The 14,265-nt window shown below is 55.1% G+C and overlaps 1 protein-coding gene across 4 annotated transcripts in view; it reads right to left on the reverse strand.

Annotated features, from left to right (window-relative positions):
• LMF1 (lipase maturation factor 1) overlaps window positions 1-14,265 on the reverse strand; it is a 97,145-nt gene that overhangs the window by 37,439 nt on the left and 45,441 nt on the right. For 3 of the 4 annotated variants that reach the window (XR_009055465.1, XM_057748861.1, XM_057748862.1), the window contains exon 2: window positions 7,710-7,858. Coding sequence is in view for 3 of the 4 variants with exons in the window: in XM_057748861.1 (XP_057604844.1) it covers window positions 7,710-7,858 (149 nt within the window). In the remaining variant the exon portion in view is untranslated. Of the gene's footprint in view, window positions 1-7,705; window positions 7,859-14,265 lie in introns of all 4 variants that reach the window. The other variant, XM_057748863.1, reaches the window with a different exon arrangement.

Below are 14,265 nucleotides of genomic sequence, written 5' to 3' on the forward strand. Positions count from 1 at the left end.
CTTTACGGCAGGATCTCAGATAAACCTGACAGTTACCTGAAGACAGTGTTTTCTCATGGTGCCCTTCAACCACTGCCTGGCCATGGCTCCCAGCCCTGCTGAATTCTGACCTCGAAATGGGAGGTCCTGTGGGCGTCTATTTTCTCCATCTTAGATATGGCATTTTTTTGAGTTAAGATGGGGACAGTCTGCACACAAGAAGCGTTGGGCCAGGGATTAGCAGAGCTGTGGGCGGCACAGGTGGTTAGTGAGCAGGGACTTACGGCTGCCATCTGCAGCCTGCAGGTTACACGAGGGCTGTCCAGGTACTGACACGAAAGCACATCCTCGTGCCACCACTGACAGGCCCAGAGGCTCATCTTTGTGCCTGGATTCTCCAGAGCCTCCTATTATGTTGTATCCCCTCCATTAACTTCACATAAAAACAACCTGCTCCAGGGAATTCCCTGGCGATCCAGTGGTTAGGACTCAGTGCTTTCACTGCCAGGGCCCAGGTTTAGTCCCTGGTAGGGAAACTAAAATCCCACAAGCTGCGCAGTGTGGCCAAAACATAAAAATAAAAAAATAAAAAATAAAAATGACCTGCCCCAGCTGTAGCAAAGATGACACTCTCAATGAAAACTGCTGATTTTAGCTGCAATTTTGCTCAATGAAAATTTAGGGTATCAAGTTTTTAACTCTTAGGATGTGAAGCAATAATAAAAACAATTTAGTATCATGAGAAAGTAAAAGACATTAGAAGAACTGTAGAGAGAATATCTAAGAAAATAAAAGCCATGCTAACAACCTAGTTAGTGCAAGTGGAAGCAGCCCTCGAGGAGACAGGTCCCCTCACCGGAGACATCCAGCAGCAGGACGGGTTCCCACTTCCCTTGACGTCTGGGCACCACCTCGTCTCACTACCCCTCTCCTTGTGGGCCCAGGACACCCCCGCAAGACAGCCCTCACACCAAGCAAGGCTCCTACAGGAAGAGGGAGATGCCAGTCACTGCCACCTGACAGCCACACGCACACGCCCCTGGGGGCCAGGCTAGAGGGAGAGAGGTGCAGAAAAGAGGTGAGTTTCATTCTTCAGCTCCCCTGGGGTCAGGCTGACTCAGGTGGTCTCCCCTTGGGTTGTCCCGGTCTAAGAACTCCCAGCAGCTCAGTTTCCAGACACCAGCTCAGTTTCCAGAATGTCAGCCATTGAGCGAGCACAGTTCAGGGGGTCCAGCACGGGGCGTAACCGTGGAAGACGCCCGTGTGGAACATCCCCGCCTGCTCCCCACGGGAGAAGCACAGGGACTGGGAGCCAAGGGCTCTGGCTTCTGCGACAGGTGTTTAACATGCTCTGGATGAAAACTTTGGCCAGTATGAACTCAGCTACAAAAACTGAGATTGAGAGAAAAATGAAAACTTTTATCTTTAAAGAATAATTAAAGGGCTTAACCACAGTGACTTGGACACCCACACCATTTACGTTTCCTGCAGGTGAGAGGGTCTCTACTCTTTGTTCCAAGGATGGAAAGGGAAGGGGTGCATCTGGGCTTGGTCCGCCCTCTCCAGGGAGGAACTGGCAGCTCCTAGCTACTTTGGTCTGGCCCCGGGACACAGACGCAGAGAACACCCACAGGGCCATGAAGCCCCAGTCTGGGATGGCCTGAATTCCAGTTCCAATCATGCTGATGTGGGGTGGCCACCCTGCCCCACCCCCCAGGCCCGTGGGGACAGTCTGGGGCCATCACGTCACCTCTACGTCAGTGGCAACGAATGATGAGAAGAGAACTGGCGCCCCACAGGCCAGGCCCACGGTCAGCTTGGGCGACGGGCAGGATGTGGCGTCTGGGAGCCTGTCTCAAGCTGCAGGGCCTCGCGGGGCTGACGGTCTTTCCAGGGCTTGAAGGCAAGTGGTGTCACCTGGTGCTCAGCCCAGGAAAACCCAGCTCGGTGGGGTGAGAGCAGCTCTGCTCTTTGTGGGGCCAAAGGGCCACCTCCTGAGGCTCCTCCTGTGGTGGCTTCTCATTAGGCTGCAGGAAATGACTTCTGTCCTGTCCTGAAGCTGCAGCTGAGGGGCTTGTGTGGACGTGCACGCCCATGGGATCATCACCCCGCATCACAGACGCAACAGAGCCTCTGGGTCTGCGGCCGTGTGCTGGCTCCGCCAATTCCAGAACCTCCTCGAGGACTCACGTGGGACCCCTTCCTGACTGCTTCTACCCACATGATGCCTGCGGGCTCGGCACTGGGTCCCCATCCGTCTGGGTGGTTTGCCTTTGGGGGATCTGGGCAGGGCTGCCCCAACCCTCCTGCTGGTGGACCGTGGCTGGTTTCCAATTCTTGGTGTGTGCGGATAATGCTGTATATGTGTAAAAGGCCTCTGTAACCACGTTTCCACTTCTGGGTAAGTATCGAGCAGAAACTCTGGGGGACAGAGTGGGTGTGGGGTCAACTCCGTCAGTAAATGTCAAACTGCCTCCCCAAATGGCCGCACCGTTTTAAACGCACGCGGGGAGTCCCTCTTGCTTGCACCCTCGTTGGGATGGACTGAAGCAGCGTCCCCCTAACATTCATATGTTGAGGCCCTGACCCCCAGTGCAGCTGTGTCTGATCAAGGGGGTCAGGCAGGGTCAAGGAGGTCATGGTGGGGGTGCTGACCTGACAGGTGAGGACACAGCGTGAGGGCGGCGTCTGCAAGCCAGGGAGAGTCCTCGCTGGGAACAGAATTGGCTGCAACACTGACCTTGGACTTCCAGCCTCCAAAACCGTGAGAAAATAAATGTGGTTTAAACTGCCTGGGCTGCGGTATTTTGTTACAGCAGCCTAAACGAACCAGTATTTGATTTTGTCAGCCGCTAAGTTCTGTCCTTGTGCACTGGGGGGCGGGGGGGGGGACCTCAGCGTCCGTCCACATGCATTTTGTGCAAGTGCTGAGACGGCCCTGCACACGTCCGCCTGTGCGCATGTCTGCCAAGACCTGTCCCTTTTCCAGACTGAACTGTCACTGAGCTATACCAGTCCTTCACATACTCACTCCACTTGGAGGCTCTGCCAGGTATTGAGAGTGCTCCCCCAACCTGTGGTTTCCCATTTTTCAATGGTGTCTTTTGAAGAACCCAAGATTTTAATTGTGATGACATACAATTTACCCATTTTCTTCTTTTTACAGTGAATGGTTTCCGTGCTATAAGCCATCTTTGCCTCTCCCAAGACTGTGAATGGTCCAAGTTATCTGCGAGGAGTGCCTCAGTTTTACGTTTGCGTCTACCTCAAACGGACGGTCGTGCGTGGTGCGGTGGGGGCTGGGGTCCGTATGCCCTGCTGTGGATACCCAGCACCTGCGGTGGAACACTTTTCCTTCTCAGCTGAACTGACCTGCTGTCTTGTCCAAAAGTCACTTGACCGTGACTTCAGTGTGGAACTACTTCCACACTCTCTGACCCACCTGATCGATACAGCTCTCGGCTTCACACCTCCCCTGGCACCTCGAGGGCCATGTCCTCTGGGAAGCCTGGACCCACAAGCAGTGCGACCCAACAACTTACTCTCATTCAAGACTAGGTCCTGGGCATTTCCAGGCACACCTAAGACTCGGTTCATCAATTTCTAAAGAGAAAACCCTTCTAGAACTATGTTTGGGGCTGCATGAAATCTATCAATCAGTTTGGGGAGAAATGACCATTTGTGTGGAAGATCTACTTGCCCAAGTTTCCTCCCAGTTTGGTGGTTTTTCAGGGCACAAGTGTCGCACTTCTGTGATTATGGTTGTGGATGTCAGGGGCATATTTTTAACTTTCATTTTTTGACAGTTTTTGTCAACACATGGAAATACTGGCCCTGAGTCCTGCACACTGGTCAACTTTACTCCCTAGTTCTACGGCCCCTGTGACCTTCCACATACGTGATGAACACAGATGATTTTACTTCCTCTGTTCCAATCTTCAGGGTTTTCATCACTTTTTCTTGCTTTAATACACAAGCTAAGATCTTCAACACACTGCTGACTAGCCATGGGGAGGGTGTGGCTACCATTGCCTTGTTCCCAGTCTTACAGGTAAACTGTTCAGTCTTTCACCATTTAGTATGATGCTAGCTGTAGGTAGTTTGTATAGTTATCTTTTATCAAGTTGAAGAAATTCCCTTCTTTCTAGTTTCCTGAGAATTTTTAAAATTGTGAATAAATGTTTAACACTGTCTAATGCTTTTTCTACACAGAATGAGATGAACATATCACTTGATCTCTTTCTTCCTTATATCTGGTAACTTGGCAAATTACATCTATTAATTCATGTCCTACCATCCGTGCATTCTGGGGGAAAATTCCCTGTGGACTTGACACCTTCATGTACTGTGGACTCATTTGCTAATAATTCCTTGAGAATTTTTGTTTGTGCTCTCAAAGAACATTATTCTGTAACTTCCCTTTTTTTGAAATGTCCTTGTCTTCACTGGCCTCAGAAGAGTGAGCTGGGAAGGGTTCCCTCTCCCGACCTCTGAATGAATGTGTGTAGATTTGTGTTGCTTCTTCCTTAACTATTTGATAAAACTCTTCAGTGGAGTTGTCTGGGTCTGCAGTTTTCTGTGGGAGGTGCTTTTGTGTGTGCGTTTAATGACTTAGTTTATAAAATGATTCAGCCACACTGAGCCTCTCGCGTCCCTGCTGGAAACCTGCCTCTGTGGCCTCTAACCGCACATTGCACTACTTCTCTTTAATTTTTTATTCTGAAGAAAATCTTAGACTTCAGAAAAGCTGTAAAAATGGCATGTGTCACTACCACTTCAACCCTTCATGGATTTCACCAGCTTCCCACTAACGTTCTGGCTGACGGCTCCTCAGGCTTTAATAGAAGGTGTAACTTGGATGCTCGAGATGCTGGTCAGAAACTGTGCAGAACGTCCCGCAGTTGGGGCTTGTCTGATGCTTCCTCACGGTTAGATGAGATGGTGCGTTTTGGACAGAAGTGATGCTGTGTCCTTGGAGCTGCTCCTCTGCACAGATTCCTCCCCTCTGTGCCCTGGCTGCTACCTCCAGCAGGAAGCCGTCCAGGCATCACTGCCTCTCCTCAGCAAGGACCCCAGCCTCCACACAGCCAGGCAGTCGAAGGCTCAGCTCAAGAGTCTCCCTCTGGACCCAACCCCATCTGGCTGTTATCTGGTGTGAAAACAGCTCCGTCACCATGTGTCCAGTTTCCAGCCGCTTCCAGAGAAGGGTAGCCTGGTGGCGCCTCTCCAGACACCTGAGGATGGGGCGGCTGTGCCGACTGCACCCCGGGCGCCCGGGGGGACCAGGCTGTCGGCGGGCATAGCAGTTTCCTTCCTTCTGCTTGGGCACCCCCTCCTGCACGGCCTGGGGTCCCCTCTGAGGCTGAGCTCTGAAAGAACCCAACTGTCCTTCAGGGTACATGAAGCACGGCCAGACCACAGAACCACAAGCGGGCCTGGGTGTCTGGGACAGTTACCAGTTCTGACCAAGCAACAGACAATCAGGGCTGGGCTCATCCCAGACAGCATCTGCTCAGCTCCTATGGATGGACACCCTGCTGCTGTCACTCCTTTCTATCAAGTCAACTCTGTCGTTTTGCTTTCCTACGAAGGAAGGTTAATAATATCAAACGTACAGACAGAATCAAGTAATTATACCTTTTAGTGCACCTGGTAATTTTTATCCAGCTGGTGCTAACAGTCAATCAAAATGCCATAAAAGGTGCTTTACAGCATGCTAATGACTCGCCGCCTCTGTGAGGCATCATGGGGGTTTGTTCAACTGCGAGCTGTGCTCAGAGCAGCCTGACAGCTCTTCCACGCAGGGCTCTGCAGCCAGTCGGCCAGCGCTCCGCCTGGGCCCTTAGCTTTCGTGCCCACCTAACGAAGTTGCTCTCCCAGGAAGGTCCCGATAAAGTCCTTAGAAACACTGCATGTGTTTTTATGCTTTTTAAAAAAAAAAAATAATTAATTTTATTGGCTATGTTGGGTCTTTTTTGCTGTGTGCGGGTTTTCTTTAGTTGCAGTGAGTGGAGGCTACTCTTCGTTGTGGTGCGTGGCTCCTCATTGCCGTGGCTTCTCTTGTTGCGGAGCACGGGCTCTAGGCACGTGGGCTTCAGTAGTTGCAGCACATGGACTCAATAGTTGTGGCTCACAGGCTCTAAAGCGCAGGCTCAGTAGTTGTGGCGCACGGGCTTAGTTGCTCCACGACATGTGGGATCTTCCTGGAGCAGGGATCGAACCCATGTCTCCTGCATTGGCAGGCGGATTCTTAACCATCGCGCCACCTAGGAAGCCCCTGTTTTTATGCTTTTTAAAGCCAGCTGAGCATCCACAATTGAGTCCTAGACGGACAAGGAACTGCAGACCTGAGGCTAAGCACACCTGTGTGGTGGCCAGACAGCTCATGGTTTCGTGTTTCATTAAGGGGACCTAAGAAAACCACATCCATCTTTCTAATTAAATGGAGAAATGAGTTTAGGGAAAGCATCACACTGAACCGTGGAATCTGGACCCACAATAACCCAACATGGTGTTCCCATGTGTCTGTATCTGCTCATACCCTGTGGGGTCGGGGACCTTGCAACCCCCCCCTCCACTGCCGCCTGTGCCTCCACCCCACACAGGGCTTATCCCTCTATACCCAGCTGCCTTCAGTGCCCCCAGAGCCAGGCCATACGGTGCAGACGTGGCAGCTACCTGAACCACGGCGTGAAGGCCGCCATCCTGAGTGTCCAGGAGGGGAGCCTGTGGGAGTGGGTGACCAGGTCCTAGAGGGGACACCGGTCCTGCTCAAAGACCTGTCCATCCCCCTCGACAAAGCAGATGCCATCACTCACCAGTTCAGAGCTGGCATCAGCCAGGATGCAGGGTTACGGGAGCATCAGCTACAGAGAGCCACAGAAGGCGCGACGGCGCCATGCTGCCCAGGAGACACAGCCCCCCTCAGGTAAGAAGGCCGTGAGTGAACCGGACATTTGACGAGGAAGGGGCAGGTGCAGCCCAGTGGACAACAGTGGCTTTGCAGGAGGACCAGCACCGGCCCCCACCCTCCTGCAGGCTTGTAATTCTCCCCCCCCACAAGGAACAACGTAGGGCAAACAGACACTAGCTGGTCTGGACAAAGTGAAACGAACGAGTATTTTACAATGATTCTAGTGTAACAAGCAGGGCAGAGGCAGAAGGGAAAGTGTGTGAAGTTGCCCAGCCTTCCGAAGGTGTAACTAAAACCAAGACATGCCCTTTCCACAGCTGTGTGGAAGGTGGGAGCCGAGGGGCCTGGTCCCAGGGCCCAGCAAGAAAGCGCGAGGGGAAGAGGACGCAGCAGGAAAGGGGGGACAGCTGAGTGCCACCCCAACCACACGGGGAGGCGTCACGAGAAAGGACTCTGCTGGCAGGGAGACAGGAGGGCACGGCCTCCCTGGGGTGGGGGTCCCAGATGATGTTGTGTGACCTGCTAACACGCTTCCCGATGCTTTGGATGCTCTGCACACACCAGGGGGGCTGGGAGGAGGGGTGACCGGGGGGCCCTCCCGAGTGTCCCTGTGGAACAATTCAAGTCCTGGTTGTTTCCCACAGAAAACGGCCAGGTCAGAGGGGCCATCAGAGTGTCAAGTGCTCAGAAACAGGGCTTGGACGTCACAGAAAGCGGCAGAAGGGCACGGCTGGCCTGGCCGGTGGGAGGGTAGCAAGGCAGCCACTCGTTTTTAGTGTGTTTCCCTCCAAGTACAACAAATAAAAGTTCTACTTACAGCTCCGAGCATAATTCTGAAAATCAGCCACCGAAAGCCCCACAGGACGATCCGGGATGTAGGGGTCCTCCTGGGCAACGGAGACAGAGTCCAGAAAGGGCACAGGAAAATCCCCAGGAAGCCGGTCTCTAGAAGCTGGGACTCCCATCCTGAAACAAGGGCAGCAGAACACAAAGGATGTGTGAGCAGCAGTGGACACTTTCCAGAGAAGCAACTGTACCAACCACGGCTTAAACCAGCCAGTCTTTCAAACAGGACAGATGGCGACCAAGCCACAGGCCCAGCCAAGCCCGGTGGCTCAAGCCAGGGCTCCTGCCCTTCGCAGGGCGGCCACAGACATGCCGCGGCCCCTGAGGAGCCTCCAGTGTGGACACAGGCACCAAGGAGGCCCGACGACCCCGATGTGAGGTGCTGAGCGCAGAGCACATGCGGTCCTGCCTGCCCAGGTGAGGGGCGGAATTGCAGGTACAGGCCCCACGGGCTCAGCCTGGCACCGCTGGGTGAGGGGCATCAGTCACTCTTCCTGCTGGGAGCCCAGGTGAGAAATGCAGCTGTGAGCAGTGCACTGGAGTTCTCGCTCCTACCATGGAGACAGCCCCTCACACCGAGTCCCTGGGACACCCGGAACGTGGAGCTGGTCTCAGGCTGCGTCCAAGGAGCCTGCACTGCACTTTGTGTGCTGCATGGCTTCCTTTTCACCCCACACGGATGAACCTCAAAGACATTCTGCTGCGTCAGAGACGCTTCAGACAAGGGCACGCACCCCGTGGTTCCACTGATGCAGGTTTTGGAATGAGCCCCGATGCAGGTAAAAGAAATTAGAAGCTGGCTGCCTGAGGGGGTCTGCGCCCTTGCAGATGCTGGTCGTGGGGATGCGCCGGCTGAGACACCCCAAAGGCACTTAAGGTTTGTGCATTTCACTGTTTGTAAACTTCTTCCTCAAAAAACCAGACAGACCCAAATGAATTCTGAACCCAGTTTTCAGGGCTGGATGTACAGATTCTGATTCTGCAGCTCACTCTGAGAGGCACCAAACATTAGGATGACAAGTGAACAGATACGTGATGATGCCAGCAGAACCAAGGGCCAGCCACGGCAGAGTATAGGTGGTGGGTTTACGGGCTTTCACTGTACAAATTGTTTGAAACTTTCTGTAGTTTGAAATTTTTTATAGTAAAATGTGGAGGTAGAAATCTCATGGACTCAAATGCACCGTGGGTTTCTGAAACTCAGTTCCACATTGGTTCTCCCTGAAAAAGGTGAGTTTGCAGCAGGGCCGACACCAGGGGTGGCACCCACAGGTGGGCTGTCACCTGCCTGGGGTCTCTGTGGGCCACTGCCTCGGCTGAGCCACCTGTGCCAGGGGCTCTGGGGCCACTGGTGTATGGCCTGCACCGTCTAGAGATGATTCCAGAAGCAAAAAACCTGGACAGTGCGGGGGAGGGGTGCCCTTGGGAGGGAGACGAGCAAGGCGGACCGCCGGAGCCCAGAGCGCTATCGGGCTGCAGCCAGCCCCCGACTGATGGAGGTGGCGGGCCTGTGGGCACAGCTGTGACCGATGGGAGAAGAAAGCAGTCACAGGGTGCTCTGGCCCAGGCCAAGAAGGGGATGTCAGTGCCACCCTCCCCTGGGGGCCCCGTGTGCAGGATGCCCACACGGGCTCTGCCAGACTCCAGGGCACACACCCGGCCTCCCCTGGATGTCGCGAGTGAAGAAAGCAGGAAGCGCCTGTGCCCGTCTGCTCCACAAGCTTCCAGACACTAAGCGTTGCTCATTTTGGGTCCAGGTCTCGGCTGCTCGTGGACACAGACCACCTTTGCTTCACAATGTGCTTCCAATCCCCTTCCTATCTCAACTAGAAGGAGACTCTATTCCTTACGTGACAACTCCAGTTTTATTCCGAGAGGTTGTTTTCATTAAGTTTGGACTCCTTCCATGTTGGGGGCGTTTTATAACACATGGTTTTATGACGGCAGAACATGGACTGGCGATGACATGGCTCTCAGCAGACTTATCTGCAAACTCCTGCTCTGAGAAGGGACCTCAAGTGCCACTTATCCCCACTTCTCCTCTACACGGTCCATGTCCGAGGCCCACGTGGCCCCGTGAACAGGGCAGGTGGATGTGGTGTTCCAGGCCGAGCCAGGCAGGCCCCAGAGGAAGCAAGGCTGGAGTAGCCGCGTGCCTAACCAAGAGTGGGGACCTGGCCTCGCTCGTGCTCCCTGGAAGCCCCTCAGCAGCTTGCAGACCCTGTGTGGGTGGGCGGAGTGGTCCCCAGAGCCTGGGCCTGCCTTCTCTGTCACCTCACTCTGCACAGACACGACGAACGGAATTTTAATGTACAGTCTGAGTGACACCAATCAAAGCGACATGCAAATGGCAGAGCCCAGAGACCCTCCTAAGTGCCAGGAAGCCGGTGACAGGGACCTGCTCTTACCCTAGGGACGTACATGTCACCTGGCCCTCCTGCCTCCTCCTGAGTTACCAGAATCTTCTTCACCCTGCTGGGTGTGCAGGGCCACCCCACCCCCCACCTCACCATAGCCATTTCCCAGGCTGAGGCTGAGGCTGCCGCCTCACCAGCCATCCCTCCGGCCGTCCGCGCTCGCTGGCACCACTGGGAGGAGAGGGTGGCCTGCACCCACCTGCTCTGCTTCCTCTGTTGGGGTCCCGCCGGGGTCAGCAGCTGAGCTCCCAGCACAAGGAACACCATTGTTCTCCGCGGTCCCAGAAAGACAAGCCCTCCTCCCAGACGTGCACCCTTGCCTGTGCACAGACCCCTCTGGAGGGCAGGGCGACGAACCCTTCATGGGGGCCCGGAAGGTTCCGCCCACAGCATGGGACATCCCGCCAATGGCTTTGGGGTGACGGCGAGCAAGTGGCCAAGGGAGCCTCCGCAGGCCACACTAGCCTGCTGCTAGCACTTTCAGCTTGGCGGCTACTGGCTGGTTTCCAGGACTGTGGCCCAGCCCAGCTCAGCCACGTCTAGGAAGCGCCCTCGTGAGACTGAGGGTTGGTGCCTGCCCTCCACACTGGGTGAGGTGCAGCATGGGCGGCTTTCCCCAGGAGCTGCCTGCCCACCGTCTCCAGCGATGGCCCCGACTCGGACGTGCGCGGTCATCCAGCCCCATCCTGACTGGAGCTCAGTGCCGGCTGCCGTCAGTGGCCTCCAGGTCCAAGAGCAGACACAGCCCCTCACCTTGCAGGCTCTGGGCAGTCTGGGCGCCTGTGGGCTTGACCAGCTGTGGCCGAGCAGACTCAAGTAGTCAGAGGAAATGGACACTCCTCGGGCTCCCCTCCTCCTGGCTCAGGCTTCAGAACCACCTGGCCTGTGTCTGCCAGAGCCACAAGCAAATCTGAGGAAGGCCCGTAACATGCTGAATTCAGCCCCTTGGTCTCCCAGCCCAACCTGTGACCTGCAGATCCTTCACTCCTTTGCCACCCGGGGCACCTGTTCCCCAAACAGCTCTGTCGTGGACGTGGTGCTGACTTTTGGCTCTGTCCTCGTGGGCCTATGAAGAGTGAAGATGCTCTTCTATCGACGATTGGAAAATCCACCACCAGGCGGCCTGGCCTGGGCCTGGTGACGAGAGCACATGGCCACCACGGAGTGGGCCTGGAAACCTGGGTTGGACGCGGATGGGGCCGGGGCGCTCCTCATGGGAGATTCTTGCTGACCATCAAGGGGGACCCGAAGGGGCTCACCAGGCGCTGTGGTCACCCAGAGTCAAGGCCAGCACGGCACAGGCTAAGCTGCCAACCAGGGAGGAAATGTGACCTAAAGTCAGGTTTCAGTGGCAGAGGCCGCCTGATGGTTCTGATACCAACTGAGGCCTCACAACCTCCTCGAAACTATTACAGTTACTTAGAGTAATGAAGGGTCCCAGGCGTGGATCCTTCAAAGATGACAGCACCATCCACGTTATGAGTAGGAAACCCATTAGCTTCGCGGTGAAAAGCGGGAAAAGGGGAAAGCACTTCCCTCCTGACGGGCTGTCACTGCTGCCTGAGCTGCCTGCACCAGAAGCACTAAGTCACTCCCAGTCTTCACAGGCACAGCAGCCCATTCCGCAGCCACTGATGGCAGAGAAGGGCTGTTTTTACACCTTGGGGATGCAGTTCTGGGGCCACCCTGTCCTCCCAGCTGCCGACGCTCATTCTGGCACAGAGCCTCACGCCTCCTATAAGTGCAGTCAGAGCCCACTGTGATGGGTGGGCAGGGTTCAGAGAACAAAGCATGAGACATGGGGTGATGGGTCAGCGGGGGGAGTACCTGGTCCACTGTCCTTGACCCCATCCGGTGGGAGGACACCCGTGGGGCATCCGTGGGGACGATTCTAGGTCCCACTCAGAGTCCCGCTGGGGACCTTGCAATGGACACAGTGGCTCCTGGGGGGAGTGGGCGGGCTGGGGGCCCAGACAGAGACCACGATGGCAGGACAAGGCGGGTAGCCCCTTCTCCATTCGCCATGACACCGGGTGCTGTTCACCGTGTGTCCCAGGCCCCCTTGCTGACCTCAGGCAGCAGAAGAGGAGCTCAAACTCTGCAGGCTGATCAGCTAGAGCGCCACCTGGGCCTGTGCCCAGAACACAGGGCCCAGGTCATGGGACATGACTGGCTGGCGTGGTCCAGGATCATGGCCTGCAGACCCCGCTCCTCCCTGCGTCTCTGACTCCAGTGCCTACCGTGTTCATCGCCTGCAAAGTATGAGTTTCATAGAAGCAGGCGACCTTGGAACAGCCCGAGCTGCAGGTGGAGAGAGAGCTCCTTTTCTCAGCAGTGTTGGAGGTGGCCCAGGGGTCCAGGTTGCCCAGGGCTGAGCTCCTATGTTCTCCTCCACGTTTCTGTTCTGCAAAGCCATGCTTGAGAATTTTTATCACAGCTGCTCAACATGTGTGACAGAGATTCCACTGGAGGAACTTGGCATTTTAAGGGCAGAGCACCGGCCAGGTGCGCAGGTGCAGGTGGAAGCTCTCCTGCGCTGCACGGGCTCTCGCGGGCCGGCTGGAGCCCTGACACCCACTGGAGTGGAGCCAAGGGGTAATGGAGCAAAGGGCAGGCCTCGCTGCGCGGTGTTGGGCCTGGGGGAGTGGGGCCCACCTGGCAGCTGGGAAGTGGGGGGGAGGTCCTGTGCCACTGGTGACCGCTGCAAACACTGCCGTCCATACCAGCACTCCCTGCCCAACGACTGGTTAACATACTTTCCTCTTTCATTGAGACAAAATATAAAATGAGATCTGGTAAAAAACAAAAGGGAGGCTACAACAAAACTTAAAGGAAAACTTCTCTTTTTGGAGTTTAGAAACAGCTGCCCACTGTCCAGCACATTATGGGGAAACATGCGTTTTGGTCTGTTCCCCACCTGGATGGGGCACCCAGCAACTGGGCATGCCTGTCCAGCGAGGTCAGGAGCCCCACCTGGCCTGCTCACACCTTACATCTACCTCACATCCCCTCCCGCAGTCACCATGGCGCCCAGAGCCTTGCCCAGGTCCACCAATCCCTTCCAGCCATTAGAACCACCGGGCAGAACTGCTCCGGCCCTAAGAGGACAGACTGGGGCCTCTCCTCAGGGCCCGGGAGGTACTAATGCTGCCCGGTCCCAGAGATGCAGCCATGTTCCTGCTCACCTCTTCCACCTCAGCCTCCCATGTGCCAGGCCTGGTCTAGAGCCTCCTGTGGCCCCCAAGACCAGGACCCGCTCAGAGCCACGTCTGCCCAGGAATCCTCCAGAACTGGCATGAGCTGAGCAGGTCTCTTGGGACAGGAGTCCAGTCTGCCTGGCCTCCTGGTCACTTCTCATGTATGTGTGGATTTAAGCCAGAGATCAGATGGTAAATGGAACACGTTTTCTAGTAAGAAGATATTTTTGAAAGGGCTGATTAAATGCTTCATGCTTTAAATAAAATCATTTAAAATTGCATGCTCCCAATTAGGAAGCATTTAGCAAATTGCCAGTCTATGTTTTACGGATGTCCTTGGGTGCTGCAGGGAACAGGAAGTGACCTGTGTGACCCGCGTGGCGACCCTCCTCCCACTGCACTTTGTCACGGTGCTGGTTAATACTCGGTTGCTCTGGCAACCAGACTTCAGAGCCCCAGGTGTCCCCTGCTGCTCAGATCCACACAGGTGTCACCAGCCAGCCCGAACACAAAATCCATAGTAATGACCTTAACTGGCTTTACTGGTTTGGGATAAACACAAGAATGCTTCCTGTCAACGGAAATGAGACTTGGCAACAGAGACTTTTCAGGATTAATATATTCTAAATATTTAACATATATCAGGCTGAAGGGCATGATGTCTTACCATTTCTTTGTCTTTTGTTTCCTGTGCATGAAAATTAGCTGAAGCTCGTCTCAAAGTACCTTGTCAGACTCCTCGTGAGATGCCAGGCAGTGCTGTCCCGGGGCTGCCTGAGACCAGGGGAAGCTCTGCCCCATCTCCTGCCTGTGCAGCCCAGGCCCACTGGCCATGTGAAACGTGGCTGGAGGTGGTCGGGTCAGATCTGCTCTCTGTCAGCCCTGGAGACATGTGTGTCCACAGGCCCTGCAC

The sequence above is a fragment of the Hippopotamus amphibius genome, chromosome 9 (genome assembly GCF_030028045.1).
Source record: "Hippopotamus amphibius kiboko isolate mHipAmp2 chromosome 9, mHipAmp2.hap2, whole genome shotgun sequence".
Lineage (NCBI taxonomy): Eukaryota > Metazoa > Chordata > Mammalia > Artiodactyla > Hippopotamidae > Hippopotamus > Hippopotamus amphibius.